The sequence below is a fragment of the Phyllobates terribilis genome, unplaced genomic scaffold (genome assembly GCF_046119375.1).
Source record: "Phyllobates terribilis strain yellow unplaced genomic scaffold, ASM4611937v1 Scaffold_11__3_contigs__length_659146591, whole genome shotgun sequence".
Lineage (NCBI taxonomy): Eukaryota > Metazoa > Chordata > Amphibia > Anura > Dendrobatidae > Phyllobates > Phyllobates terribilis.
The window spans coordinates 581,630,695-581,658,450 of record NW_027362771.1 but is presented as its reverse complement, the minus strand read 5'-3'; the positions used below and the strand labels follow the sequence as shown (position 1 = coordinate 581,658,450).

Below are 27,756 nucleotides of genomic sequence, written 5' to 3'. Positions count from 1 at the left end.
ACTATGTGGGCCATTATTCTGTATGGAGGACTATGTGGGGCCCATTATACTGTATGGAGGACTATGTGGGGCCATTATACTGTATGGAGGACTATGTGGGGCCATTATACTGTATGGAGGACTATGTGGGGCCATTATACTGTATGGAGGACTATGTGGGGCCATTATACTGTATGGAGGACTATGTGGGGCCCATTATACTGTATGGAGGACTATGTGGGGCCCATTACACTGTATGGAGGACTATGTGGGGCCCATTATTCTGTATGGAGGACTATGTGGGGCCATTATACTTTATGGAGGACTATGTGGGGCCCATTATTCTGTATGGAGGGCTATGTGGGGCCATTATACTATATGGAGGACATGTGGGGCCATTATACTGTATGGAGGACTATGTGGGGTCCATTATACTATATGGAGGACATGTGGGGCCATTATACTGTATGGAGGACTATGTGGGGCCATTATACTGTATGGAGGACTATGTGGGGCTATTATTCTGTATGGAGGACTATGTGGGGCCATTATACCGTATAGAGGACTATGTGGGGCCATTATTCTGTATGGAGGACTATGTGGGGCCCATTATATTGTATTGAGGTCTATGTGGGGCCCATTATACTGTATGAAGGACTATGTGGTACCCATTATACTGTATGGAGGACTATGTGAGGCCCATTATACTGTATGGAGGACTATGTGGGGCTATTATACTGTATGGAGCACTTTGTGGGGCCCATTATACTGTATGGAGGACTATGTGGGGCTATTATACTGTATGGAGGATTATGTGGGGCCATTATACTGTATGGAGGACTATGTGGGGCCATTATACTGTATAGAGGACCATGTGGGGCTATTATTCTGTATGGAGGACTATGTGGGGCCATTATACTGTATAGAGGACTATGTGGGGCCATTATTCTGTATGGAGGACTATGTGGGGCCATTATACTGTATGGAGGACTATGTGGGGCCTATTATTCTGTATGGAGGACTATGTGGGGCCCATTATACTGTATGGAGTACTATGTGGGGCCCATTATACTGTATGGAGGACTATGTGGGGCTATTATTCTGTATGGAGGACTATGTGGGGCCCATTATACTGTATGGAGTACTATGTGGGGCCCATTATACTGTATGGAGGACTATGTGGGGCTATTATACTGTATGGAGGATTATGTGGAGCCATTATACTGTATAGAGGACTATGTGGGGCCCATTACACTGTATGGAGGACTATGTGGGGCCCATTATTCTGTATGGAGGACTATGTGGAGCTATTATTCTGTATGGAGGACTATGTGGGGCCCATTATTCTGTATGGAGGGCTATGTGGGGCCATTATACTATATGGAGGACATGTGGGGCCATTATACTGTATGGAGGACTATGTGGGGCCATTATACTGTATGGAGGACTATGTGGGGCCCATTATTCTGTATGGAGGGCTATGTGGGGCCATTATACTATATGGAGGACATGTGGGGCCATTATACTGTATGGAGGACTATGTGGGGTCCATTATACTATATGGAGGACATGTGGGGCCATTATACTGTATGAAGGACTATGTGATACCCATTATACTGTATGGAGGACTATGTGAGGCCCATTATACTGTATGGAGGACTATGTGGGGCTATTATACTGTATGGAGCACTATGTGGGGCCCATTATACTGTATGGAGGACTATGTGGGGCTATTATACTGTATGGAGGATTATGTGGAGCCATTATACTGTATAGAGGACTATGTGGGGCCATTATACTGTATGGAGGACTATGTGGGGCCATTATACTGTATGGAGGACTATGTGGGGCTATTATTCTGTATGGAGGACTATGTGGGGCCATTATACTGTATAGAGGACTATGTGGGGCCATTATTCTGTATGGAGGACTATGTGGGGCCCATTATACTGTATAGAGGTCTATGTGGGGCCCATTATACTGTATGGAGGACTATGTGGGGCTCATTATACTGTATGGAGGATTATGTGGGGCCATTATATTGTATAGAGGACTATGTGGGGCCATTATTCTGTATGGAGGATTATGTGGGGCCATTATACTGTATGGAGGACTATGTGGGGCCCATTATACTGTATGGAGGACTATGTGGGGCCATTATTCTGTATGGAGGACTATGTGGGGCCATTATTCTGTTTGGAGGACTATGTGGGGCCATTATACTGTATGGAGGACTATGCGGGGCCCATTAAACTGTATGGAGGACTATGTGGGGCCCATTATTCTGTATGGAGGACTATGTGGGGCCCATTATTCTGTGTGGAGGACTATGTGGGGCCCATTATTCTGTATGGAGGACTATGTGGGGTCCATTATTCTGTATGGAGGACTATGTGGGGTCCATTATTCTGTATGGAGGACTATTTGGGGCCCATTATACTGTATGGAGGACTATGTGGGTCCATTATTCTGTATGGAGGACTAGGTGGGGCCATTATACTGTATGGAGGACTATGTGGGCCATTATTCTGTATGGAGGACTATGTGGGGCCCATTATACTGTATGGAGGACTATGTGGGGCCATTATACTGTATGGAGGACTATGTGGGGCCATTATACTGTATGGAGGACTATGTGGGGCCATTATACTGTATGGAGGACTATGTGGGGCCATTATACTGTATGGAGGACTATGTGGGGCCCATTATACTGTATGGAGGACTATGTGGGGCCCATTATTCTGTATGGAGGACTATGTGGGCCATTATACTGTATGGAGGACTATGTGGGGCCCATTATACTGTATGGAGGACTATGTGGGGCCATTATACTGTATGGAGGAATATGTGGGGCCATTATACTGTATGGAGGAATATGTGGGGCCATTATACTGTATGGAGGACTATGTGGGGCCATTATTCAGTATAGAGGACTATGTGGGGCCATTATACTGTATGGAGGACTATGTGGGCCATTATTCTGTATGGAGGACTATGTGGTACCCATTATTCTGTATGGAGGACTATGTGGGGCCCATTATTCTATATGGAGGACTATGTGGAGCCCATTATACTGTATGGAGGATTATGTGGGGCCCATTATACTGTATAGAGGACTATGTGGGGCCCATTATACTATATGGAGGACTATGTGGTGTCCATTATACTGTATGGAGGACTATGTGGGGCCCATTATACTGTATGGAGGACTATGTGGGGCCCATTATTCTGTATGGAGGACTATGTGGGGCCCATTATTCTGTATGGAGGACTATGTGGGGCCCATTATTCTGTATGGAGGACTATGTGGGGCCCATTATTCTGTATGGAGGACTATGTGGGGCCCATTATTCTGTATGGAGGACTATGTGGGGCCCATTATTCTGTATGGAGGACTATGTGGGGCCCAATATACTGTATGGAGGACTATGTGGGGCCATTATACTGTATGGAGGACTATGTGGGGCCATTATTCTGTATGGAGGACTATGTGGGTCTCATTATTCTGTATGGAGGACTATGTGGGGCCATTATTCTGTATGGAGGACTATGTGGGTCTCATTATTCTGTATGGAGGACTATGTGGGGCCATTATTTTGCATGGAGGACTATGTGGGCCCATTATTTTGTATGGAGGACTATGTGGGGCCATTATTCTGTATGGAGGACTATGTGGGGCCATTATACTGTATGGAGGACTATGTGGGGCCCATTATACTGTATAGAGGTCTATGTGGTGTCCATTATTCTGTATGGAGGATTATGTGGGGCCATTATACTGTATGGAGGACTATGTGGGGCCCATTATACTGTATAGAGGACTCTGTGGTGTCCATTATTCTGTACGGAGCACTATGTGGGCCCATTATTCTGTATGGAGGACTATGTGGGGCCCATTATACTGTATGGAGGACTATGTGGGGCTCATTATTCTGTATGGAGGACTATGTGGTGCCCATAATACTATATACAGTTTGAGCCCGCACAAAGCTCCCTATATGCAGTATGAATCCCCACACAGCCCCCTATTTGCAGTATGAATCCCCACATCTGAAAAGTTAAACAGTTTTTTGGATAGAGACTTGGGTTAAATACAAAAGAGCAAATGATAAACAATAATTAAAAAAAAAAAACAATTGGAGGGACAAATAGAGAAACCTAAAGCTTACTAGGATACTGGTATTGGCCCCTTTACATTAATTTAGTATGGAAATACATTTTGACTCGCCTGTGGTAAATCACAAAAGAGATTCACCTGTGATTAATTGTCGGGACCCATGTAACATGAATTAGCCAATGAATGATAACTTCAGTGTTTTAAAAAGCCACATGGTAGTCCATGTTCCTTTGTCACAATGGTGAAGACAAAGGAGCTGTCTGAAGACATCAGAACTGCTATTATTAGCAAACACAAGACTTCCAAAGGGTACAAGGCCATCTCCAAAGACCTCGGTATCCAAGTTTCAACAGTGCTCAATGTTATTAAGAAGTTTGCCAAGCATGGAACCATCAAGAACCTCCCTGGATGTGGGAGAAAGAGGAAAATTGACAAGAGATGTCTTCGAAGGTTGGTGCGAATGGTGGAAAGACACCACGTCAAACATCCAAGGACCTGAAGGCCAACTTGGAACAGTCTGAGGTCATGGTTTCAACAAGTACCATATGCCGCACACTAAACCAAGCAGAGCTTTATGGGCAAAGGCCAAGGAAGAAACCAAAAGACATAAAAAGGAACGACTGATCTTTGCCAAAGAGTACCTGGACAAACCACAATCCTTCTGGGAAAATGTTCTGTGAACAGATTAAACAAAAATAGAGCTTTTTGGCAATGGAAAGCAACAGTTTGTTTACAGACAGTGTAATGAAGCTTATAAGGAATAGAACACCTTACCAACAGTTAAGCATGGTGGAAAATTCATAATGCTGTGGGGTTGTTTTGCTGTGTCTGGTACTGGAGGCCTTGACCGTATCACAGGAATCATGAAATCAGAGAATTATCAAGAGATTTTAGAGCCAAATGTCCTACCCAGTGTAAGAAAACTTGGTTTGAGTTGCAGATCATGGGTCCTCCAGCAAGACAATGACACAAATCACACTTCCAAAAGTACACAGGAATGATTGAAAAAGAAAAAATGGACTGGTGTAAAATGACCAGCAATGAGTCCTGACCTCAATCCCATTGAAAATCTTTGGGGTGAGCTGAAATCTGCTATTGAGGAAAAGAACCCTGCAAACATTCAAGAGCTAGAACCAGGGGTGGATCTACCGCCGGTGCAGCCAGTGCAACTGCATCGGGGCGCGGTGGTGCAGGGGGGCCCTTGAAGGGCGGTTAATATTGAGGGCAATCTGGCCTGCTTCTGTAGCCTTATTATGTATAGCACAGTCCCTTAGTATATAGTGTACTGACTTATTATGTATAGTGCCGTCATTAGTTACATAGTTTCCTCTTTTATTATGTATAACACCCTCCCTTATTACCTACCATCCTCTCTAGCTATATATGGTGCCGTCTCTTATTATATAGCTTCCTCTGCTGTTATGTACAGTGCTGTCCCTTACATAGCGTATTCTTGTTATTTTTGTCAGTCACAGCGCCTTCTTTTATTACATAGTCGTCTCTTGTTAGATATAAAATGACGGCTGATAGATCAGCCGGTGACCCGAAGACCAGTCCATCAGCTCCTCCATCAGAAAAGAAGCTTTCCCTTGCTCCATCAGCCGTCATTGCATTATATATCTAACAACAGAGGACGCCATGTAATAAAGAACAGGGCGCTATAGATAATCCAAAATGTAAGGGACGGTGCTGTACATAACAAGAGAGGGCACTGTGTAATAAGGGACGGCAATATACATAATCAAGGAGGCTATGTAAGAGGTATACATGTGTGTGTGGCTATATATACATCTGTAGCTTTGTCGCCATAAAAGGTGGGGGGCCCAGACATATTTCTTGTACGGGGGTCCCAAGCAGTCAGTGTCTGCCCCTGGCTTGAACAAACTGAAAAGGAAGAGTGGGAGAAAATTTCAGCTGGGAAGAGCAAGAAGCTTATAGATGGCTACAAGAAACGTCTGGAGGCTGTCAGCAATGCCAAAAGGTGTGCAAACAAGTATTCATTAGGGGGGCAACCAAGTATTCATTAGGGGGCCTTTATTGCCGCACATGCTGTTTATTCTGTTTTTTTTATATACAGTATGAGCCCAAACATAGCTCCCTATATATCGTATGTACCTCCACACTGCCCCTTATATGCAGTATGAGCCCCCACAGACTACTATATACAGTATGAGCCCCAACATAGCTCCCCTATATACAGTATGAGTTCCTACACAGCCCCCTATATACAGAGTGAGTCCCCACAGATATAGATACAGTATGAGCCACCTCATAGCCCCCTATATACAGTATGAGCCCCCTATATACAGTATGAGCCCCCCACATAGCCTCCTATAATTCTCAGCAATCCGTACAATACATATAGTTCTATACATGACACGTCTCTATTTCTCTGCCGCACTCCGGACGGTATCAGACTCTTTCCTCTGACCGTCTGCCCATCATTGTATTTTCAGAAAACTTCCCCAACCGGATTCTCCAGGATACAGGCGACAGGACTTTCACTGCATTAACTCCTTCACGTCCCATGCATTACCTCAGGGCTCAGCTCTGTATACTGTAGAAATCACAATTACAGAGGTAGCAGTCACATCCCAGAGTACAGAGGTAGCAGTCACCCCAGAGTACAGAGTTAGCAGTCACATACCGGAGTACAGAGGTAGCAGTCACATAATGGAGTACAGAGGTAGCAGTCACCCCAGAGTACAGAGGTAGCAGTCACATCCCAGAGTACAGAGGTAGCAGTCACCCCAGAGTACAGAGGTAGCAATCACATACCGGAGTACAGAGGTAGCAGTCACCCCAGAGTACAGAGGCAGCAGTCACCCCAGAGTACAGAGGTAGCAGTCACATCCCAGAGTACAGAGGTAGCAGTCACCCCAGAGTACAGAGGTAGCAGTCACATACCGGAGTACAGAGGTAGCAGTCACCCCAGAGTACAGAGGCAGCAGTCACATACCGGAGTACAGAGGTAGCAGTCACCCCAGAGTACAGAGGTAGCAGTCACCCCAGAGTACAGAGGTAGCAGTCACATACCGGAGTACAGAGGTAGCAGTCACCCCAGAGTACAGAGGTAGCAGTCACATACCGGAGTACAGAGGTAGCAGTCACATACCGGAGTATAGAAGTAGCAGTCACACCCCAGAGTACAGAGGTAGCAGTCACATCCCAGAGTGCCGAGGTAGCACTCACACCGCAGAGTACCGAGGTAGCACTCACACCCCAGAGTACCGAGGTAGCACTCACACCCCAGAGTACCGAGGTAGCACTCACACCCCAGAGTACAGAGGTAGCTGTCACACCCAAGAGTACAGAGGTAGCAGTCACACCCCAGAGTACAGAGGTAGCAGTCACATCCCAGAGTACAGAGGTAGCAGTCACACCCCAGAGTACAGAGGTAGCAGTCACACCCCAGAGTACAGAGGTAGCACTCACATCCCAGAGTACAGAGGTAGCAGTCACACCCCAGAGTACAGAGGTAGCTGTCACACCCCAGAGTACAGAGGTAGCAGTCACACCCCAGAGTACTGAGGTAGCAGTCACACCCCAGAGTACAGAGGTAGCAGTCACACCCCAGAGTACAGAGGTAGCTGTCACACCCCAGAGTACAGAGGAAGCAGTCACACCCCAGAGTGCCGAGGTAGCAGTCACACCCCAGAGTACAGAGGTAGCAGTCACATCCCAGAGTACAGAGGTAGCAGTCACACCCCAGAGTACAGAGGTAGCTGTCACACCCCAGAGTACTGAGGTAGCAGTCACACCCCAGAGTACAGAGGAAGCAGTCACACCCCAGAGTACAGAGGAAGCAGTCACACCCCAGAGTGCCGAGGTAGCAGTCACACCCCAGAGTGCAGAGGTAGCAGTCACACCCCAGAGTACAGAGGTAACAGTCACACCCCAGAGTACTGAGGTAACAGTCACACCCCAGAGTACTGAGGTAGCAGTCACACCCCAGAGTACAGAGGAAGCAGTCACACCCCAGAGTACAGAGGAAGCAGTCACACCCCAGAGTACAGAGGTAGCGGTCACACCCCAGAGTACAGAGGTAGCAGTCACATATCGGAGTACAGAGGAAGCACTCACACCCCAGAGTACAGAGGAAGCAGTCACACCCGAGAGTACAGAGGTAGCACTCACACCCAAAAGTACAGAGGTAGCACTCACATCCCAGAGTGTAGAGGTAGCAGTCACACCCCAGAGTACAGAGGTAGCAGTCACACCCCAGAGTGCTGAGGTAGCAGTCACACCCAAGAGTACAGAGGTAGCAGTCACACCCCAGAGTGCAGAGGTAGCAGTCACACCCCAGAGTACAGAGGTAGCATCACACCCAAGAGTACAGAGGTAGCACTCACATCTCAGAGGGCAGAGATAGCAGTCACACCCCAGAGTACAGAGGTAGCAGTCACACCCATGAGTACAGAGGTAGCAGTCACACCCCGGAGTACAGAGGTAGCAGTCACACCCCAGAGTACAGAGGTAGCAGTCACACCCCAGAGTACAGAGGTAGCAGTCACACCCCAGAGTACAGAGGTAGCAGTCACACCCAAGGGTGCAGAGGTAGAAGTCACATACCAGAGTACAGAGGTAGCGGTCACACCCCAGAGTACAGAGGTAGCAGTCACACCTTAGTGTACAGAGGTAGCAGACACATCCCGGAGTGCAGAGGTAGCAGTCACACCTTAGTGTACAGAGGTAGCACTCACATCCCAGAGTGTAGAGGTAGCAGTCACACCCCAGAGTACAGAGGTAGCAGTCACACCCAAGAGTACAGAGGTAGCAGTCACACCCCAGAGTGCTGAGGTAGCAGTCACACCCCAGAGTACTGAGGTAGCAGTCACACCCCAGAGTGCAGAGGTAGCAGTCACACCCCAGAGTACAGAGGTAGCAGTCACACCCCAGAGTACAGAGGTAGCTGTTATGTTCTGCTACCAGAGCTAAGGAAAGAGAGGAGATCTGTCCCTACGATAGAACTCAGCTGAATCCCTACGATGTAACAGGGAACCTGATCCAGCGATCAGACCTGCTAAAGTCCTAAGCTAGTCTGTACGGAGACCTATAGATGTGGGGAAGGAATCCCTACAAGTACTAAGGACTGGGAGGAATATGGACAGAAATAGTAGCAGACAGACGAACAAACAAAATATATAGAACATAGAGGTCCGTAGACCAAGCAAACTAACAGAGTTAGATACAGAGCACAGGCTAGCTAGAAAGTAGATATACAATGAAGTCCAGCAAAGCCAGAAGGGCGGAGCAGGATTAAATAGGCCAACAAGGTCATGTGACCAGCAAAGGAAAAAAAACCTAAGAGCAAGGTTCTAACAGTACCCCCCCTTCTAAGAGGATCCTCCGGATCCCCTAGGACCAGGCTTATCAGGAAATCTCCTGTGAAACGCTTTGATAAGTCTGGACGCGGAAACATCATCCGACCTCACCCAAGAGTTATCCTCGGGTCCGAAACCTTTCCAGGCCACAAGATACTGCAAACTACCTCTATACCGTCTAGAGTTAAGGATGCGAGAAATTTCATATTCCCCGTCCTCCACCACCGGAGGAACAGAGGCAGAGGCGTCACAATCCGATACAACAGCTTTTTTCAACAGAGAGACATGAAATACCGGATTAATTCTCCAGGAGGTAGGAACCTCCAACCTAACAGCAGATTGGTTGACAACCTGAAGCACCTTAAAGGGCCCTACAAACTTGGGACCCAATTTCTTAGAAGGAATCCTCAACCGCAGATTCCTAGAGGACAACCAAACCATGTCACCAACAGCGAACAAAACCTCCTGTCGTTTCCTATCAAAGTAGTCTTTAGATTTTCTGTTGGCCTCCTGAAGATTACCACGCACATCCGTCCAAACTCTCTCCAAATCACCGGAAAAATTCTCCTCCTCAGGCACGGCAGATCCCAACTTGGAGAACGACCCAAACGACGGATGTCTCCCAGAACAACAAAAAAAAGGCGAACAACCAGCAGAAGAAGATGTATGATTGTTCAGAGCAAATTCAGCAAGTGGCAGAAACTCAGACCACCCCTCTTGATTGTCTGCCACAAAACAACGCAAGAACTGCTCAACATCCTGGTTTTTCCTTTCTGTCTGGCCATTAGATTCAGGATGATATCCGGATGAAAACGACAAATGAACTCCCAACCTGTCACAAAAGGCACGCCAAAAACGAGCCACGAACTGAGGACCCCTATCAGAAACAATGTCAGTAGGAACGCCATGAAGTCTGACAATTTCCTTGACAAAGGCCTTAGCGAGAGTTTTAGCGCAGGGCAGTTTGATGACGGGAACCAAGTGACACATCTTGCTAAAACGGTCCACGACCACCCAGATGACAGTAAAACCCTCAGAGGGGGGAAGGTCAGTTATAAAGTCCATAGCCAAATGTGTCCAAGGAGCACTGGGAACCTCCAAAGGACAAAGCAACCCCGCAGCAGGAGTATGTGAGGACTTAGATCTAGCACATATAGTACATTGACGCACCCACTTAATGACTTCCTTCTGCCATCCAGGCCACCAAAAACTGCGACCCACCAGTCTCTTGGTCTCAGAGATTCCGGGATGACCTGCCAACCGAGATTCGTGACACTCAACAAACAAATCTCTCCTAAAGGTCCCAGGCACAAACAACCTCCCATGAGGAGTGTTAGATGGGGCATTCTCCTGAGCTTTAAGAATCTCATCTTCCAAAACGGAGTCCAAAGCAGCTATCACAACACCTTCTTGTAAAATGTTCTCTTTCTCAGCACCGACTATGGGAGAAAAACTGCGAGACAAGGCATCCGCCTTAACATTCTTAGTACCAGGGATGTAAGTAACGGAGAAATTAAACCGCGAGAAAAACAGTGCCCACCTAGCCTGACGGGCATTCAGGCGCTTGGCAGCATCAAGATATATCAGATTTTTATGATCCGTAAGAACCTGAACGGGAAATTCCGCACCTTCCAAGAAGTGGCGCCAGTGTTCAAATGCGAGTTTAATAGCCAATAATTCCCAATTACCAATATCGTAATTCAGTTCAGTCTCCGAAAATTTTTTTGAAAAAAAGGCACAGGGATGTAATCCATCCCCGTTATCCTGAGACAATACTGCGCCAACCCTCACAGAGGAAGCATCAACCTCAACCAAAAACGGCTTAGTCACATCAGGCTGCATAAGGATGGGAGCAGAGGTGAACCTCTCCTTGAGATACACAAAAGCTTCAATGGCCTCAGAAGACCACTGAACCGCATCAGCACCTTTCCTGGTGAGATCGGTCAGTGGTTTGACAATAATAGAAAAAATTTTTATGAATTTTCTGTAATAATTGGCGAAACCTAAAAACCTCTGTATCGATTTCAAACCAATAGGCCTAGGCCATTCCTGTACAGCTTGAACTTTAACCGGGTCCATCTCAAAACCTTCGCTGGAGATAATGTAACCCAAAAAACTAATTCTCTGTACAGCGAACTCACATTTCTCCAGCTTAGCAAAAAGCGAATTGTCCATTAATAACTGTAATACCTCACGTACGCTCCGCCAATGAGACTCCAGATCCGGCGAATAAATCAAAATGTCATCCAAATACACAACCACATTTTTGCCGATCAAAGGTCTAAGGATATCATTAATCAGATTCTGAAAAAATGCAGGAGCATTAGTAAGACCAAAAGGCATAACCAGATTCTCAAAATGACCCACAGGAGTGTTAAAAGCAGTCTTCCATTCGTCACCCTCCTTCATGCGCAACAGATTGTATGCCCCCTTAAGGTCAATTTTAGAGAACCACTTGGCCCCCATTAACTGGTTAAACAGATCAGGAATCAATGGCAGTGGGTAAGGATTGCGTACAGTAATTTTGTTAATCTCACGAAAATCCAGACAAGGACGTAAACCGCCGTCCTTTTTTCTTACAAAAAAAAATCCAACCGCCACAGGAGACTTAGAGGGCCTAATGTGACCGGCGGCCAAACTTGTCTGTATGTATTCCTCCAAAGCCTTTCTCTCAGGAATAGTAAGGTTAAATAAACGACTTTTAGGAAGAGTCGCTCCAGGGACAAATTCAATAGAACAATCATAGTCTCTATGGGGAGGCAAAACCTGCGATTCTTTCTCAGAAAAAACTCTCCAAAAATCCTGAATAGGAACAGGCAATTCTCCCCTATCCAAAGCTGCAATACGCCCGTTACAACACTTGTCATAACATTTATGGCTCCAGGATTTAATTTCACTGGTAGACCAATCCAGTACAGGATTGTGAAATTTTAACCAGGGCAATCCCAATATTACTGGAGAAGGCAATTTATTCAAAACTACCAAATCCAATTTCTCATGGTGAACACCATTAATAGTGAGAGGAAATTCACAGACCTTGAGAGTAATATTCTTCAAAGGGGAACCATCCACAGAAACCACAGCAATGGGGATGATAAAGGTTCGGGTTTTAAATTGAGTCTTTCCAAGAATCCCCCATCAATAACATTCAGAGTAGACCCACAATCAACAAACACCCGAAATTCCATTAATTTTTCCTGAGCAATCGTGGAAGCAGCTAAAAATATACCCTTGGAATTTAAACAGGCAATACGGGCATGACTGACCATTTTTTTTTCTTTCTTCATACGAAGCTCACAGCCTTTAATCAAATGACCAGATTTTCCGCAATAGAAACACAAGCCTTCAGAAAATCGACGGTCTTTTTCTTGAGAGCGAGGTGCCACCGATCCAATCTCCATCGGTTCACCACTGTTAGTACACACATTCTCATGACCAGAAACTGACATAGCAGAGGATTTGCTCTCATTAACCCTTGCACGCAGTCTCCTATCCACCCGTATAGCTAATTGCATAGCCTGTTGCAAATCTTCAGGTGTAGGATAAGCAATTAGCAGGTCTTTAACCCTTTCATTGAGCCCAGCAAGAAATAGACTTTTCAGAGCAGAATCGTTCCACCCTGTTTGAGTAGACCAACGACGGAAATGAGTACAATATTTTTCCACATTACCTGATCCCTGTTTCAAACGTCTCAACTCAGTCTCAGCTGATGCGACACAGTCAGGATCATCATATAATAGTCCCAAAGCAGAAAAAAAACTATCCACTGATCTGAAGCATGTATCACTAGGTTGCAAAGAAAAGGCCCACTCCTGAGGCTCTTTGCGCAAAAGTGACATTATGAACCCTATGCGCTGGGATTCATCCCCAGAGGACTTGGGTCTCAAACGAAAATACAATAAGCAAGCATTTTTAAATGAAAAAAATTCTCGGTGTTCACCAAAAAATAAATCCGGCAAACATACCTTAGGCTCCAAGAAATGTGCTCCAGGACAGTTACTCACGTGCTGACGGAGCTCGGCCACCTCCAGAGAGAGTCCCTGCAGGCGATGAGCCAAATCCTGAACCGACACCATGATGGAACAGAAAAATCTTTCCTTAGAGAATTTGCAGGCTGGACTTACTGTTATGTTCTGCTACCAGAGCTAAGGAAAGAGAGGAGATCTGTCCCTACGATAGAACTCAGCTGAATCCCTACGATGTAACAGGGGACCTGATCCTGCGATCAGACCTGCTAAAGTCCTAAGCTAGTCTGTACGGAGACCTATAGATGTGGGGAAGGAATCCCTACAAGTACTAAGGACTGGGAGGAAAATGGGACACCTCCTAACAGAAATAGTAGCAGACAGACGAACAAACAAAATATATAGAACATAGAGGTCCGTAGACCAAGCAAACTAACAGAGTTAGATACAGAGCACAGGCTAGCTAGAAAGTAGATATACAATGAAGTCCAGCAAAGCCAGAAGGGCGGAGCAGGATTAAATAGGCCAACAAGGTCATGTGACCAGCAAAGGAAAAAACCTAAGAGCAAGGTTCTAACAGTAGCACTCACATCTCAGAGGGCAGAGATAGCAGTCACACCCCAGAGTACAGAGGTAGCAGTCACACCCATGAGTACAGAGGTAGCAGTCACACCCCGGAGTACAGAGGTAGCAGTCACACCCCAGAGTACAGAGGTAGCAGTCACACCCCGGAGTACAGAGGTAGCAGTCACACCCCAGAGTACAGAGGTAGCAGTCACACCCAAGGGTGCAGAGGTAGCAGTCACATACCGGAGTACAGAGGTAGCGGTCACACCCCAGAGTACAGAGGTAGCAGTCACACCTTAGTGTACAGAGGTAGCAGTCACACCCCAGAGTACAGAGGTAGCAGTCACACCCCGGAGTACAGAGGTAGCAGTCACACCCCGGAGTACAGAGGTAGCAGTCACACCTTAGTGTACAGAGGTAGCAGTCAGTCTGAGCCTCCAATGCCCTTGGTTTGTATCACTCAAGAGCTTTAGGTTTGAGCCCAAGAGCTTCACGTTACCCTTCTGATCACTATCAGGTCCATTTCATGTATCAGTTCTTAGGCTAAGGCTATGTGCCCACGATGCAGATTTTTCCTGAGCGTTTCTTCATCTCCCTGGCAGAAAAAACACATGCGGATTGTACATGCGTATTGTACATGTGGATTGTACATGCGGATTGTGCATGCGGATTGTGCATGCGGATTGTGCATGCGGATTGTGCATGCGGATTGTGCATGCGGATTGTGCATGCGGATTGCACATGCGGATTGTGCATGCGGATTGTGCATGCGGATTGTGCATGCGGATTGTGCATGCGGATTGTACATGCGGATTGTACATGCCTTTTCCTGCCAGGGACATGCGGATGTGAAGCGTTCTTCACATGCATTTCCTCATGCGGGTTGTCAAGCGCTTTCCAAGCGATTTTAGCATCACTTGGAAAGTGCTTGACAACTTGGTCACACAATATAAATCCATGCAACCGGCATGGATTTTATATAGTGTGACCAAGTTAGTTAAAGAAAAGAATAAGAATGGTAAAAAATAAAACAAAAAAATTATACTCACCTTCCGATGGTCCCCGGTCTCCTTATCCGATGTGTCCGGCCTTCCCGGTGTCTCGCGGTTGTGTAAAAGGACCTGCCATGACATCATTTAGTCATGTGACCCGTCACATGACTAAATGACGTAATGGCAGGTCCTTTTAGACCAGGGGTCTCAAACTCAGATGGGTACATGGGCCGCACACGGAAAAAAAATTAATTTGGGGGGCCGCATTCTTTGCAGGACAAAGTGACATTTTTAGTGATACCATTTTTTTTCTATACATCTTTTGAACATTTTTGCTGTTTTATTTTTTATAGCTTGAGTCGTTATGAATGTGGCGATAATAAAATGTGCACTTTTTTTGTTTACTTTAGTTTAGATATAAAGCAGAATTTTTAGTGGCAAAATATTTTTTCATGCTTTATTTTGAAGTTTTTCTGCCAAAATCTTGTAGTAATCTGCCCCACCCTGGTCTATGTCTTGTAATGTCCCCCATCTTTGTCCCCATCTTGTCGTAATGTCACATACCGGTCCCCATCTTTTAGGACTGTCCCCAGCCTGGTCCCCATCTTGGAGGACTAGCCCCAGCCTGGTCCCCATCTTGGAGGACTATCCCCAGCCTGGTCCCCATCTTGGAGGACTATCCCCAGCCTGGTCCCCATCTTGGAGGACTGTCCCCAGCCTGGTCCCCATCTTGGAGGACTGTTCCCAGCCTGGTCCCCATCTTGGAGGACTGTTCCCAGCCTGGTCCCCATCTTGGAGGACTGTCCCCAGTCTGGTCCCCATCTTGGAGGACTGTCCCTTGTGCCGTTCTACACATACAAGAGGTATAAAAAAAAGATTCTTCTCACCTGTCCTCTGTTCCCTCGGTGTCCTTTCTGCACCTGTATCCCGCAGGCACCATAGACCCGGATCGCGGCCCGGTCCAGGAACTGCAGGCAGCTGCGCTTCAGTTCAGTGTAGTGCCGCGCAGAGACCGGCTCTCTGCACAGCAATACCAGTGTCAGATGCCGGCCTATCAGAGGCCAGCAGCCTCTGGATCTGGCTCAGAGAGCATGTGATATGTTGTCTAAAGATGGCAGATGAAGTACTGCATGTGACCACCAGGTGGCAGCAATCTACCTCCTATTTGATGACCACTCCACTCACTACATGATCCAAATCATGAATACTGGTGGACACGGGCATTGAGGGTTTCTGAGGTTTATACCCGCCATTGCCCGCTCTTCATCAGGCTGCTGGGGATCATATTTTCCCCTTCTCCCAGTCTCATGTCAATAAATAGGGAATAATCTCCTTCACGGCATTTGGCATGGACATCCCCCACACACCCTGAAATTATACATTTATTTCATTGTTTTTAAATAGGTTATAGAATGGATAAAATTGGCTTGAGGGTGAACTCTGAGGCGGAGGACCTAATGTAATGGCGCCCCTACAGAGGAGGAGCTGTAAGTCAATTACTTGGGGACTGAATATTTTTTTCCCTCTTATCTGAGGTCTGTAATAATCTTTGGGTCTAAAATGACCCCTGACCTCAGTCGCCATTCTTACCTTTGTGGCCGATCGTGTGCAGTGCAGTTGTATTTTGTTAATGTATTGGGGGACACCGTGGGTATAGTCCCTGCCGCGAGGAGGCTCGAAACTGGGGAAAAAGTGTTGGCTCTTGGTGGGCTGTACCCTTTCCTCAAACACCAGGGAGTTCAGATTTAGCCTAGTCGTCACAGGATGTAGACATCACTTCTCACAGGATTTCTCTAGTTTTTTTGCTTCTTAGGTAGGTGGGGTGGAGGTCTCTGACTTTTTTCTTCTCCGCGGGGAGGTCACATCATGTTTTATAATCTTCTAATTGATGCATCTAAAAATTTTGTATGTCTAAAATACCGTGTTTTTGCTCAGTTCCAGCCTGCGGACGTGCTGTGTTTTGCCAGGGGGGAGTGTGGCGCCCCTGAGGGTTCAGTCACCACAAAGGTACTGCACCTCACCCAGAGGTGTGGTGTCTCCTTCTCTCAGGTAAGGAGGGAGTGCTGCCCGGAACCCCAACACCTGGATCCAACACTACACTGCTCCAGGCCGGCTGGAAGGGCACCACCACCATCTCTACTACACTGCCCTGGGGCCCGCTCCACCTGTGGGGAGCCGTTCCAACCCAGCTGCCCTATCAACCGCCCCAGAGGTCTGAAGCAGCGCTGGTACCTATTACCAGAAACCACAGGTGGCGTCACAAACACTTCCTAAGAACTACAAATCCCATATAAATATATTCAATCCCCCTTTTTGTTGACCGCCCTGGGCCACCGCCACTGTGACATATCCTTTCCCCAGCATCTATAGGCACGGCACTGAGTACCCCACGGCTCTGGGGGCGAGTCACATGCACTCCACAGTAATGTACCTCCCTGTCTGACTTGGTTGTCCAGACCATACTGAAGGCTCGTAAACCACAGTCTCCCACGGTTTACACTGTACTTGGAGATCCTTCCTTCGATGATGTGTACAGATGGACTTCCACCCCACGGTTTCCTCCATTCCTAGGTTTATTTCTTCAGTCTGTTCTGGATACAGACCTTAGCCTTGCATCACTAAAGGGACCGGATCTTCTACTCTTGCCACTGTTTTTCAGTATACACAGACTTTTCACAGGCAGGATAAGACCTTCCTGCAGAGGATGGCTCATTGTCCTTACAAGCATCTGATGGCATCTTGACACCTCAACCTTGTTCTGTCTGTGCTCCAAGAGTCTCACTGTGATCTTCTCCTTAGCAGCTCCTCAAAGAGCCTCTCATGGAAGGTGACCTGTTTAGTGGCCATATCCTAAGTGTTTAGGCTTCTTAATGCACTTTCCTTCACATCTTCTTTCCTTGGTCTCCATCAAAAATTTCTGTTCAGTGCTATCCTTTCTAACAAGGATGGTTGATCTCTCCACATCAACAAGGACATTGTATTCCCATACTTATGCCCACCTCCAGTCCATCTATCTAGATCTCGTTAGTCATTAGGGCCCACCTTTTGGTTACAAAAACCTTTCAGGATTTATGCTTTTTTGTGATCACTAATGGACCATGCAAAGGTGTGTGTCTGCCCACAATAAACATCTCCAAATGGATCAGGCTGCCTATTCTACTAGGTTAAGGACAAATCTCTTTTGGGTAGCCACAGGGCAGTCAGGGACTCCTGTGTAGACAATCAAGGCTGTTCTTCCAGGCTAGCACCTGAGCCACTGTCCACAACCTCATCAAAATGTTAAGATTTTTTTATACACTGGTTGTTTGGTATACGGGGGCTGCATGGTTAGCCATTTTTCCACCCAATAGGACTTTGCTAGAAAGTCCCATCACCCTGTGTCTGCTCTAGTGCAGTTAAGGAGAACATTACTGTAAAGTCCCTCATTCACTACATTAAGGGACATGGTTTCCACGCTGTTCTCGTTTTCTCAGTTGGTTGTGTCTTACGCTTTTTTCCTTCTACACGTTTAAGTTGTCAGTCCCTGCTTATTTGTGTATTATGAATATTTTCATCATTTTTGGGTTATTCTCACACTGCTTTTAGTGCTCAGTTGAGATGACTGAGGATTTTGAGCCTATCTAGCAGAGCCAACACTTTCACCCAAGGTTGAGCATCTTGGTGGCAGGATGTATACTCGCACTTTTAAAACCAATCTTCTTTGGAGCTCAAAAAGCATAGAAGAGTGTCTTCTGATCAGATGCATGAGCCACTGTCATCCACTATATTCACTGGGAAAAATGTAAACTTACATTCTTTAAACCCTCCCTAATTTATTTACACCCTGGCAGCTGCACTTCACAATACTTGAATAGACTGGCAGCCTCAGCACTATGGCTCTGCCTCTACATTGAGGAGGAAACATTGTTTTCTGGGAACTGGTCTTTCAGTTGGACCAAGACTGGGAATGTTCCAGCAGTCAGACCTCTGATAGTCTGATATTGGGTATACAGTGTTAGAGAGCATTGATATGTCTGGTCCCTCCAGTAATGGCAATGAAGATCTTTAATACATATGGTCTGTTAATTTTATTTGGCACCTAATAATTTGGGGTCTGGGTCTTGAGACTGTAGACTGGAGTACAGAGTCAGTAGAAAGCCTATAAGTTATTACCCGACACATTAAAGGTTACTTGCGCTAATGGTAAGGGGGACGGGGGGACTCTGGATCCACACCTACTGATCAACTCTGAATTAAATCACCTATATCCAAATTAACCAAAAAGTTTAGTTGCTCTTGATACTTCTGTCCATACCTGAGCATCTAGAGAAAGGACAGAAGTTAAAGGGAGTATTAATACCCCTTTAAAATCAACAGAACATTGAATAACCTGATTGTTAAAGGTTGGAGGTGCTCATCCACAACCACACCATTCCTTTTAGGATTGCAGGAACCAGTGGCACACCGTACTCTGCTTCCTCCAGCAGTCCCATATGAAGTGAATGGTGCAGATGTCAAGTTTTTGCACCTCTATTGAAGCCCCATTCTCAGGCTAAGGGATAACTTTCAAATGCCACCAGAGGGCACAGTGCTGGCAGATTTCAGCATCACTTTACAGCTGCTGTGATAGTGGAATAAGAGCTGCTGCGGCGTGCAGCGACCTTGCTGTACTTCCCAGCTTCGATGCTTTTTTTTTTTAATTTGACCTTACATTAACAAAAATCAGAAACTAATAATTCCGACACTGGTTGGACACAACGTATTTAATTAGAAATTTGACATCTGTACATCCCAAAACATAACCCATCATTCATACATTCTGGCGAAGAGCCCTGCATCAATATAAATAAGAAGCGTACAGCTTGAAACAGGGGGGATTCTCAGAGGGGCCGAGGCCCATTCACCACATCACAGGACACCGAGGGGCATGTGTTGGCAAAGTCAATTTAAACACTTGTGGTCAGATGTCAGGAGATGGCAAGTCTAGATCGGAAAAATAAAGTCTACGACGGGAACTGGTGGACCGAATGTCGAGCCGTGCCGACAGAGGAAAGGCTCATCTACCTAAAAAGTCAGGAGCGCTGGAACTGACCCGTCACTTAATGGGCAGGGCCATTCTGGGGCTGTAATACCAGCCCTCGCTGGGTACTAGTGCATCGTTGGATTAGACGGACATCACAGCACAGAATGGCCTCCTGAAGGCGGCGGGCTCCGGGTCAGTCCGACAAATGCATTCAGCATATAGGGCAGAACACTGAATAGTCCGATACTGCAATGGATGACCCAGATCTTGGAAGGGTGTATGGAATTTGGCAGCGCACGCCAGGTGCCCGGACTTGTCTGTGCGCCTCACAAGCCCTCAGACGGTTAAAATAAAAAAAGGTATGAAGGGGTAAAGAGTGCAGTTCCTATGGACCAGAAGTCCTCAGAACCACCAAGTACTGCAGTGGTGACACCACAGAGACCGGCATAGACGGGAGGGTCAGGAGAGAGGAGATGGAAGGGGAGAGGATTGACAGACCGTCTTCCAAATAAAGGGTTAAAACAAAAACTGTAAAAAATATATATAAATTTAGAGTCTCATAGAGACAGAACGATCCCATTTCCCCTCTCCTATCTAAGACTTGACGCCCAGGGAAGGGGAGCGCTGGTAGGGAGGACAGAATGGAGCCTTAGACTTTAAAGCTCATCCTTCTGGGGAGTTTCTTCCTCCTCTTCATCTTCTTCCTTCTCTTCCTCCTTTCCTTCCTCATCATCGTCATCTTCATCGTCATCATCTGCTTCCTCTTCCTGCGGCTCTTCCTCTTTCCTCTTCTTATCCTCCTCATCCTGCTTCTTGCGTTCTTCCTCATCTTGCTGTTCCTTCATCTTTTTCTCAGCATCCTGATGAGGGGGAAGGGGAAAAAAAAATAGTCAGCAAATAGGAAGATCCTGAATTTAGCACCGATCCCCATCCCTGTAGTAAGTGGACCATCCACACCACAGACCCCATGTTTTCTATGGCTGACCCCTCTGACATGCTGATCCAGAGTGGTTTTATAGAGGATTGGCTCCTGGGCTCCCTCAGCACATCAGTACACACTACATACATTTTTACAATAGGACCCTATGGGTGACAGATGCCAGTGTATAGTACAGCCACAGGCATCACTTCTAGGGACAAAACCCAATACAAACATACACAGTATCCAAATACTATAGTACCCACCTAGCAGCCATTGCCCACACGACATACTGCCATATGGCGATATACTCCTCATACAGACAATAGCTTGGTCAGCCACCCTTTCTGCCTTATAACAGTCAAGCGGTCATGTTATTTGGATTAATATTAGGGTACTATAGGGGATTTCTTATACAGTGAAGTACGCTGGAGCAAAATGCACCAGATGAGCCACACATGCTGTAATTTATACCAGTTTCGGGGCGGCCATGGCCCTCTGGTAATCAAATTTCTACTTTTTACAAGCGCTGGAAAAAGGGATAAAAGGCACAAAAATTGCAGCTTTTCTACCCCAGTTAAAGCAGGTTCCTCCATAATGCCCCAAAATTCTCCCTTAAAGAGGCACTTTCACCAGTTTGAGCACGATAAACTGACCACATAATTCATGGCCGAGATGCTAAATAAGTTTTTTTTTTTAAATCTTCTCTACATTGCAGAGATAAAGTATATAGGCCAGTTTCCAGTATAACCAGATTTTTGGTGGGTAGGGGAATTTACTTCTCCCCTACATGTTGACCAAACAGGAGTAGTCATGCCAGAGTTAAAAAAAATTAAAAAATTAGCCCTGCAGAGAAGCTGAGGATAAGCCCTCTCTGATCTGGTTATACATGTCATATGACAGCTCTGGTCTCCCCCCAGGTCACACTGCTGGCACCTACTGTGATTACAAGTATGGGAGGTTAGGAAAGCATCAGCTGTGTTTTATTGCAAACACCTCTGCATATATTTCAGGCAGAGCAATTCCCTTATGGCTCACACGGATCCAGAGATGTGTACAAGACACGACACCTCATCACAGCAGTCAAACTCCGCTTTCCTCCCCAGGTCACTAATCTCAATGTTGGCATCCGATTACGAGGTGGAAGAGCTGTGTCATCACAAAAACCTCTGCTTCTATTCTAGGCATTAGGAATAAATCCTGATTAGCTGGCAAAGACTTAGAGCAGTGAATGAGACACTGCAGCTCTCATCCCACAGCACTGTCCAGCTCTGCTCTCCACCTATCCCAACACTGTCAATGCTGTGAGATTGGAGCTGCAGCACATCAGATACATCTCTGGATTGTTCCCCAATAGCTGGGATAGATTCATGCAATGATGTTCTGCACGGACAGCATTTTTCCCTGCACGACGCTGTCTACTTCTGATTTGTCAATGTTACAGGAAGTTCAAAGGCCCCTAGAGATGAATCTTTGCCACTGCCTCCTTTGTTACATTGGAAATTAGCATATATATAAAAACTTTTCAGCTCTGCAGCTGCTATGCCATGTGGCAGCAATTAAACATGCTAAACTGTAGAAATGTCCCCTTTAGGGAGCAAACAATTACCAGATAATCAGTTATCCGAGACCAACCACTAATTTTAGGGTTACTCATAAAGGTCACCATATTTCTCTCATTTCTTGTCCTTTGAGGGGACCTGGCCACTTGCCCACCCCAAGACATAGAAGCCCTAAACACCCCAAGACATCAAGCACTTGTGTACCCGAATCCCCCATCTTACAACCATGTGCCACGGCAGAGCCATATTACCTTTCTGACGCCCCAGGTCTTTGCGGCATAGTCTTCTGCATGTTTCTCATCATCAGTGATCAAGACATTGTCAAAGATGGTTCCAGATTTCACCTGAGAAAGCAGATAATTCATCAGGAGGTTTGATGCTGGGCGGGCAAGGCAGCCATGTTTATTTATTTAAGTCTATCCTTACCTGCCACAGATCAAAGCCGATCACACTAATGTCATCGTAGGCATACAGGTTGGGGTCTGGGGTGTACTCTGGGTTGTCGATCTCAGGGTGGACCCACTTTCCTTTGTAGTCAGGGTTGTCGATCTGACGGGGTTTCCACTCTCCCTGTTGAGACAAAGATCTTCCGATTAGTAACAGCTTTCATGTTAGATCTTACATCTACAGCAAACCACATGGTTGACCACAACTGTCAAGCCAGTGGGAACAAAGGGTTAAACTAGTTCTGGTCAAGGACATCTCACCTTGTAATCAGGGTTCTGGATCACAGGGGGCTCCCACTCTCCATCCATCTCCTCGTCCCAATCTTCAGGTTTCACTGCATCTGGGTCAGGGATGTGCTCGGGCTTGTCCCAGTCCTACAAGGGTTGGGATGAGACATGAGATCTCCACTGGTAGCAGGACACGTTTGAGGAGAACATATAAAGTTACTGAACATGGAGTCCAGCACTCACCTCTGGTTTGCGGTCCTCTGGGTCATCAATCTTGGGCCGCTCATCCCAGTCATCAGGCTTCTTAGCTTCAGGGTCCTTGATCTTCTTGGGAGGAAGGAAGTCCCAGTCATCTTCCAAGCTACCGGATTCTACCTTGCTGTTGTCAATCTTCACCTCATAGGTGTTATCAGGCCGGACGATCAGCGTGTACAGATGAGTGTGAACGTCGTCCTGTGGAGTGAACCAGAGGATGAAGAGCTGCACTAGTCGGGAAGACTGCCGACAGTGGCACATTTCCCATGATCCCCACCCTCTCCTCACCTTACAGCGGATGTCCTTGTTGATCTGCAGGTTCTTTCCTTTGTAGTTGAAGATTACATGAACCTTCTTAGTGGGAGGACCGCAAATATCAGGACCTGGAAGACGCACAATTAAGAGATTAATCTGAATTATTAAAAACACCCAAAGGAGCCAATTTTTCTTCTTTTTAACAACTTCCTACCACTAATGAGGGGGCAAAGCATGCCAAAAGGGATTCAGGAAACCCCAGACAAGCGCTAGGCTGCAAGAAACTGAAGGGCATTTGCCACCTGAAAGGCAGCTTATATCAAATCTCCCCCATTAGCTTGTGTGATGGTCTCAATGTTTGGGACAAAAATGGTGCAAACTCTGCACCAATTTGTTGGCCGAGTCAATAGGAAAGCATGAAAAAAAAGTGAAAAAAGGCCACATGTTATATCTGCATATAGTTGGCAGGAGTCAAGGAGGAGGAGCCTCTGGGCAGAAAAATCACATTGGGCATATTTAAGGCATGGCCAAAGTCCAGATATGCCATCTCAAGCCTCCCTGAAATTCTGCACGTGCCACCGGAAGACACCAACTAAGGACACTCAACTCCAATACAAGCATTCAAGGGACAGGAAGGTCCTTAGAGGGGAACCAAAAACTGCCCCACAATCATGGCTTCACTCTTATGCCCCAACTAGTGACTGTAGGGAACCCAAGAGGTTACACGGCTCCAGTCCCGTCATCAGGTGTAGGATTGGATGGCGTTTTTTGCTCTACATCATTAATAGTGCCCCCTGCTGGCAGGTCCTGGTACATCACACCCTCTGCGTGCCACCTACCGAACATTATGTTGTACTCGGACTCTCCATGCATGTCCGCCTGGTCCAGTGTGCTGGGGAAGACCTTCACGTATCCCCCTCCACAGTCAATGTTCTGCTCGTGCTTGACAGTAAACTGGACGACCAACGTTTTGCCCTTATTGGAGAAGGAGTTGAATCGAGCAGACTGGGCGTAGAAGCGGGCATCCTGGCTGGTCTGCAGGCCTGGACAGAGATAAAGCAACACCAGTGTTATCAGCCTGGAAGAAAACCGAGGGGAGAAGTCCAATATGGTGGTGGGGTACAAGGAACAGGTCTGCAGTCTGGGGGCCTCCAGCTGCCAAGGCATGCTAGGAGTTGTAGTCTAAGAGCTGGAAAGCCACAGGCTGCTCCTGTGCAGCGTCACGACTCACCTTTGTCCTGTTCCGCGTCACCGTAGAACTTGCCGGCGCTAATCTTGAACTGGCCGTAGTCTGACTTGTGCTTCGACTCTACCCAACGTTGTTTCCAGCCATCTGAAAGATACATGGCGTTAGACAAGCTCGTAAAAGTCCCCACCTCGTAATAACCCACGACAAGCAAGACGCTGCAAACAATGACTACCCTACAGGTACCACCCTGGACGATACTCTGGCATGCTGGGGGTTGTAGTATGAAGTACACCCTACAGCTCATATGCTGAAGGCAAGTTTGGGCATGATGAGTGCTGCAATATGAGGGATACCCTACAGATCACTTCCTGAAGGAGTCTGGGAACGATGGGGTGCTTTAATATGAGGGACACCCTACAGATTATATTCTGGATGTTAGTCTGCACCATGGGAGTTGAAGTAATACCTTGCATGTTACTGTTACTCTGGGCATGTTTGAGATTGTAGTATGATGATCAAATCCTGGAGGTTACTTTGGTCATGATGGGGGTTTGTGGTATAAGGGAAACCCTACAGATGACATCCTGGAGGTCTGGGCATGATGGGAGCTGTAGTATAAGGGAAATCCTACAGCTAACACCTTAGAATGTTACTCTGGCACACTGGGGAATGTAGATAGAGGGACACCTTACAGATCACATCCTGGAGGTTTATGGCATGATAGGGGTTGTAATAAGAGGGCCACCCAACAGATCACATCCTGGAGGTTAGTTATGGCATGATGGGGGTTACAGTACGAGTCTGCGGAGCAGACTACCATCATTCACCACCTGATTACCTCACAGACCCCTCACCATCCTGTGCCCATCACATCACCCGTTGTAGGCAGACATGGCTGTGCACACAACACGCCAGCATCGCTTCCACTTTCAATATGACTATGGAGGGAGGAGGGAAGACACGGCTCCATCCCTCCCCTTCCTGCTTCCAGAAGATTCAGTACTGCTCCATACATCTGCATGGCAGTCAGGAAGGAGGAGAGCGAGGATGAGTCAGGAGCTACCCCAGACAATGGTGGCCAGCCCTCCCAGGGGCGCTCTTCGTTACAGGCTGGAGGGTGACACTGTCCTATGCTGGAACAGTAATGGCGAGTATGACAGGGACAGCAGATGAGGGCTGTAGTACCCATTACACCCCCAGGTGTCACCAAGGAAAGTGACAACAGCCATTTGTATGTAGCAGGAGCCCCAGACTGATCTGGTATATGCAGTATATAGGCGTTTGCAGCTTTGGGGGTGACTAGAGCAGCCATAGACAATGGATGATTGATGCAATGGTGGCTGCACTGCAGCTTTGGTGCAATGCAAATATTAATCCATGCACCTTACTGACAGTGAAGGGTTAAGCCTCCAGCAGAGCCCTGCAGACAGGATGTACAGTAATGACACATTAGCAGGAATCACACTGCTAATTACCCACAATGCCCTCCTGGGACCCAGCACCAGGCAGCACCCTGTCATTTAGCAGGAAAAGAGCTTTAATTGTAAAAAAGTAACTACAAATCCCAGAATTCCCTGCCATACAGATCCATAGCTAAGCACGCTGGGAGTTCTAGTTCAGCGTCAATAAAGACTACGCAAAGCTTTACCTCCATCAGCGAAGTCTTCAGTAAAGTGGATGGTGGGGTCAGCAGCGGACAGAGCCGCCAGCAGCGGGAGGACTAGGAGAGCTACGCGGGCCATGATGATGCCCTGACACCTGTCAACAGCGGCGTCTGCGATACACTGAGCGGCCAACGGTGGCCGGACGCTGCTCTTATATGCTGTCAGCGCTCCCGCCCCACCTATGCGTTTCTATTGGCCGAACCAGTACCGGTGTCCGCATTTTATTGGACACAGTTTTCTGCCATTCAAAGCACCCAGATGGCTTGTTTTGATTGGCCCAGTGATTGACCAATAAGAAATCACCACGCAGGGGCCTCCTACTAGTCGCTGATGATTGGCTTGAGGGTGTGTGCACATGAAGGAAAGCTGCGGATGGGTCACATGGTACGGGGCCAGGGAGGAGCGGACCACGTGATGTCTTCCGGCCGTGTGGGCGGAGCCTGAAGTCCCGGGAATTATCTGACAAGAATTACCGGAGCGGTAATTAGAAGCGTGATCGTTATAGAGAAGGGATGAGAGGAGCTTCCACCCCCGGGATTCCCGCCTGTGTGCGCTCAGCTGGACATGCCCTTTAAATCTGAGCAGCGTGTAATGATGTCAGGAGCCACCTCATGTAAATCAGGGGGAATCCAGTGACAGCAGCTGACAGATATATATATATAGATAGATAGATATATATAGATATATATTCAGTACAAACCAAAAGTTTGGACACACCTTCTCATTTAAAGATTTTTCTGTATTTTCATGACTATGAAAATTGTACATTCACACTGAAGGCATCAAAACTATGAATTAACACATGTGGAATTATATACTGTACAAAAAAGTGTGAAACAACTGAAAATATGTCTTATATTCTAGGGTCTTCAAAGTAGCCACCTTTTGCTTTGATGACTGCTTTGCACACTCTTGGCATTCTCTTGATGAGCTTCAAGAGGTAGTCACCGGAAATGGTTTTCACTTCACAGGTGTGCCCTGTCAGGTTTAATAAGTGGGATTTCTTGCCTTATAAATGGGGTTGGGACCATCAGTTGTGTTGTGCAGAAGTCTGGTGGATACACAGCTGATAATCCTACTGAATAGACTGTTAGAATTTGTATTATGGCAAGAAAAAAGCAGCTAAGTAAAGAAAAACGAGTGGCCATCATTACTTTAAGAAATGAAGGTCAGTCAGTGCGAAAAATTGGGAAAACTTTGAAAGTGTCCCCAAGTGCAGTTGCAAAAACCATCAAGCGCTACAAAGAAACTGGCTCACATGAGGACCGTCCCAGGAAAGGAAGACCAAGAGT

At 46.8% G+C, this 27,756-nt stretch overlaps 2 protein-coding genes across 3 annotated transcripts in view; both read right to left on the bottom strand.

Moving 5' to 3' along the window:
• Nucleotides 1-15,981, bottom strand: part of LOC141166984 (tetratricopeptide repeat protein 39A-like) — a 74,093-nt gene extending 58,112 nt beyond the window's left edge. Inside the window, exon 1 of one of the 2 annotated variants that reach the window (XM_073654246.1) lies at nt 15,832-15,981. In XM_073654246.1, the coding sequence (XP_073510347.1) occupies nt 15,832-15,884 (53 nt within the window). In that variant the 5' untranslated portion in view covers nt 15,885-15,981. The remainder of the gene's footprint in view (nt 1-15,831) is intronic. The other variant, XM_073654242.1, reaches the window with a different exon arrangement.
• Nucleotides 15,982-19,671: 3,690 nt separating this feature from the next.
• On the bottom strand, nt 19,672-26,622 carry CALR (calreticulin). The gene is made up of 9 exons (XM_073654240.1): nt 26,449-26,622; nt 24,843-24,944; nt 24,451-24,654; nt 23,645-23,739; nt 23,345-23,554; nt 23,135-23,248; nt 22,854-22,997; nt 22,679-22,771; nt 19,672-20,806 (listed from the first exon to the last, which is right to left on the bottom strand). Exons 1-9 carry the CDS (start codon nt 26,540-26,542, stop codon nt 20,603-20,605), a joined length of 1,260 nt encoding a protein of 419 aa, XP_073510341.1. The 5' UTR covers nt 26,543-26,622; the 3' UTR covers nt 19,672-20,602.
• Nucleotides 26,623-27,756: the final 1,134 nt, after the last annotated feature.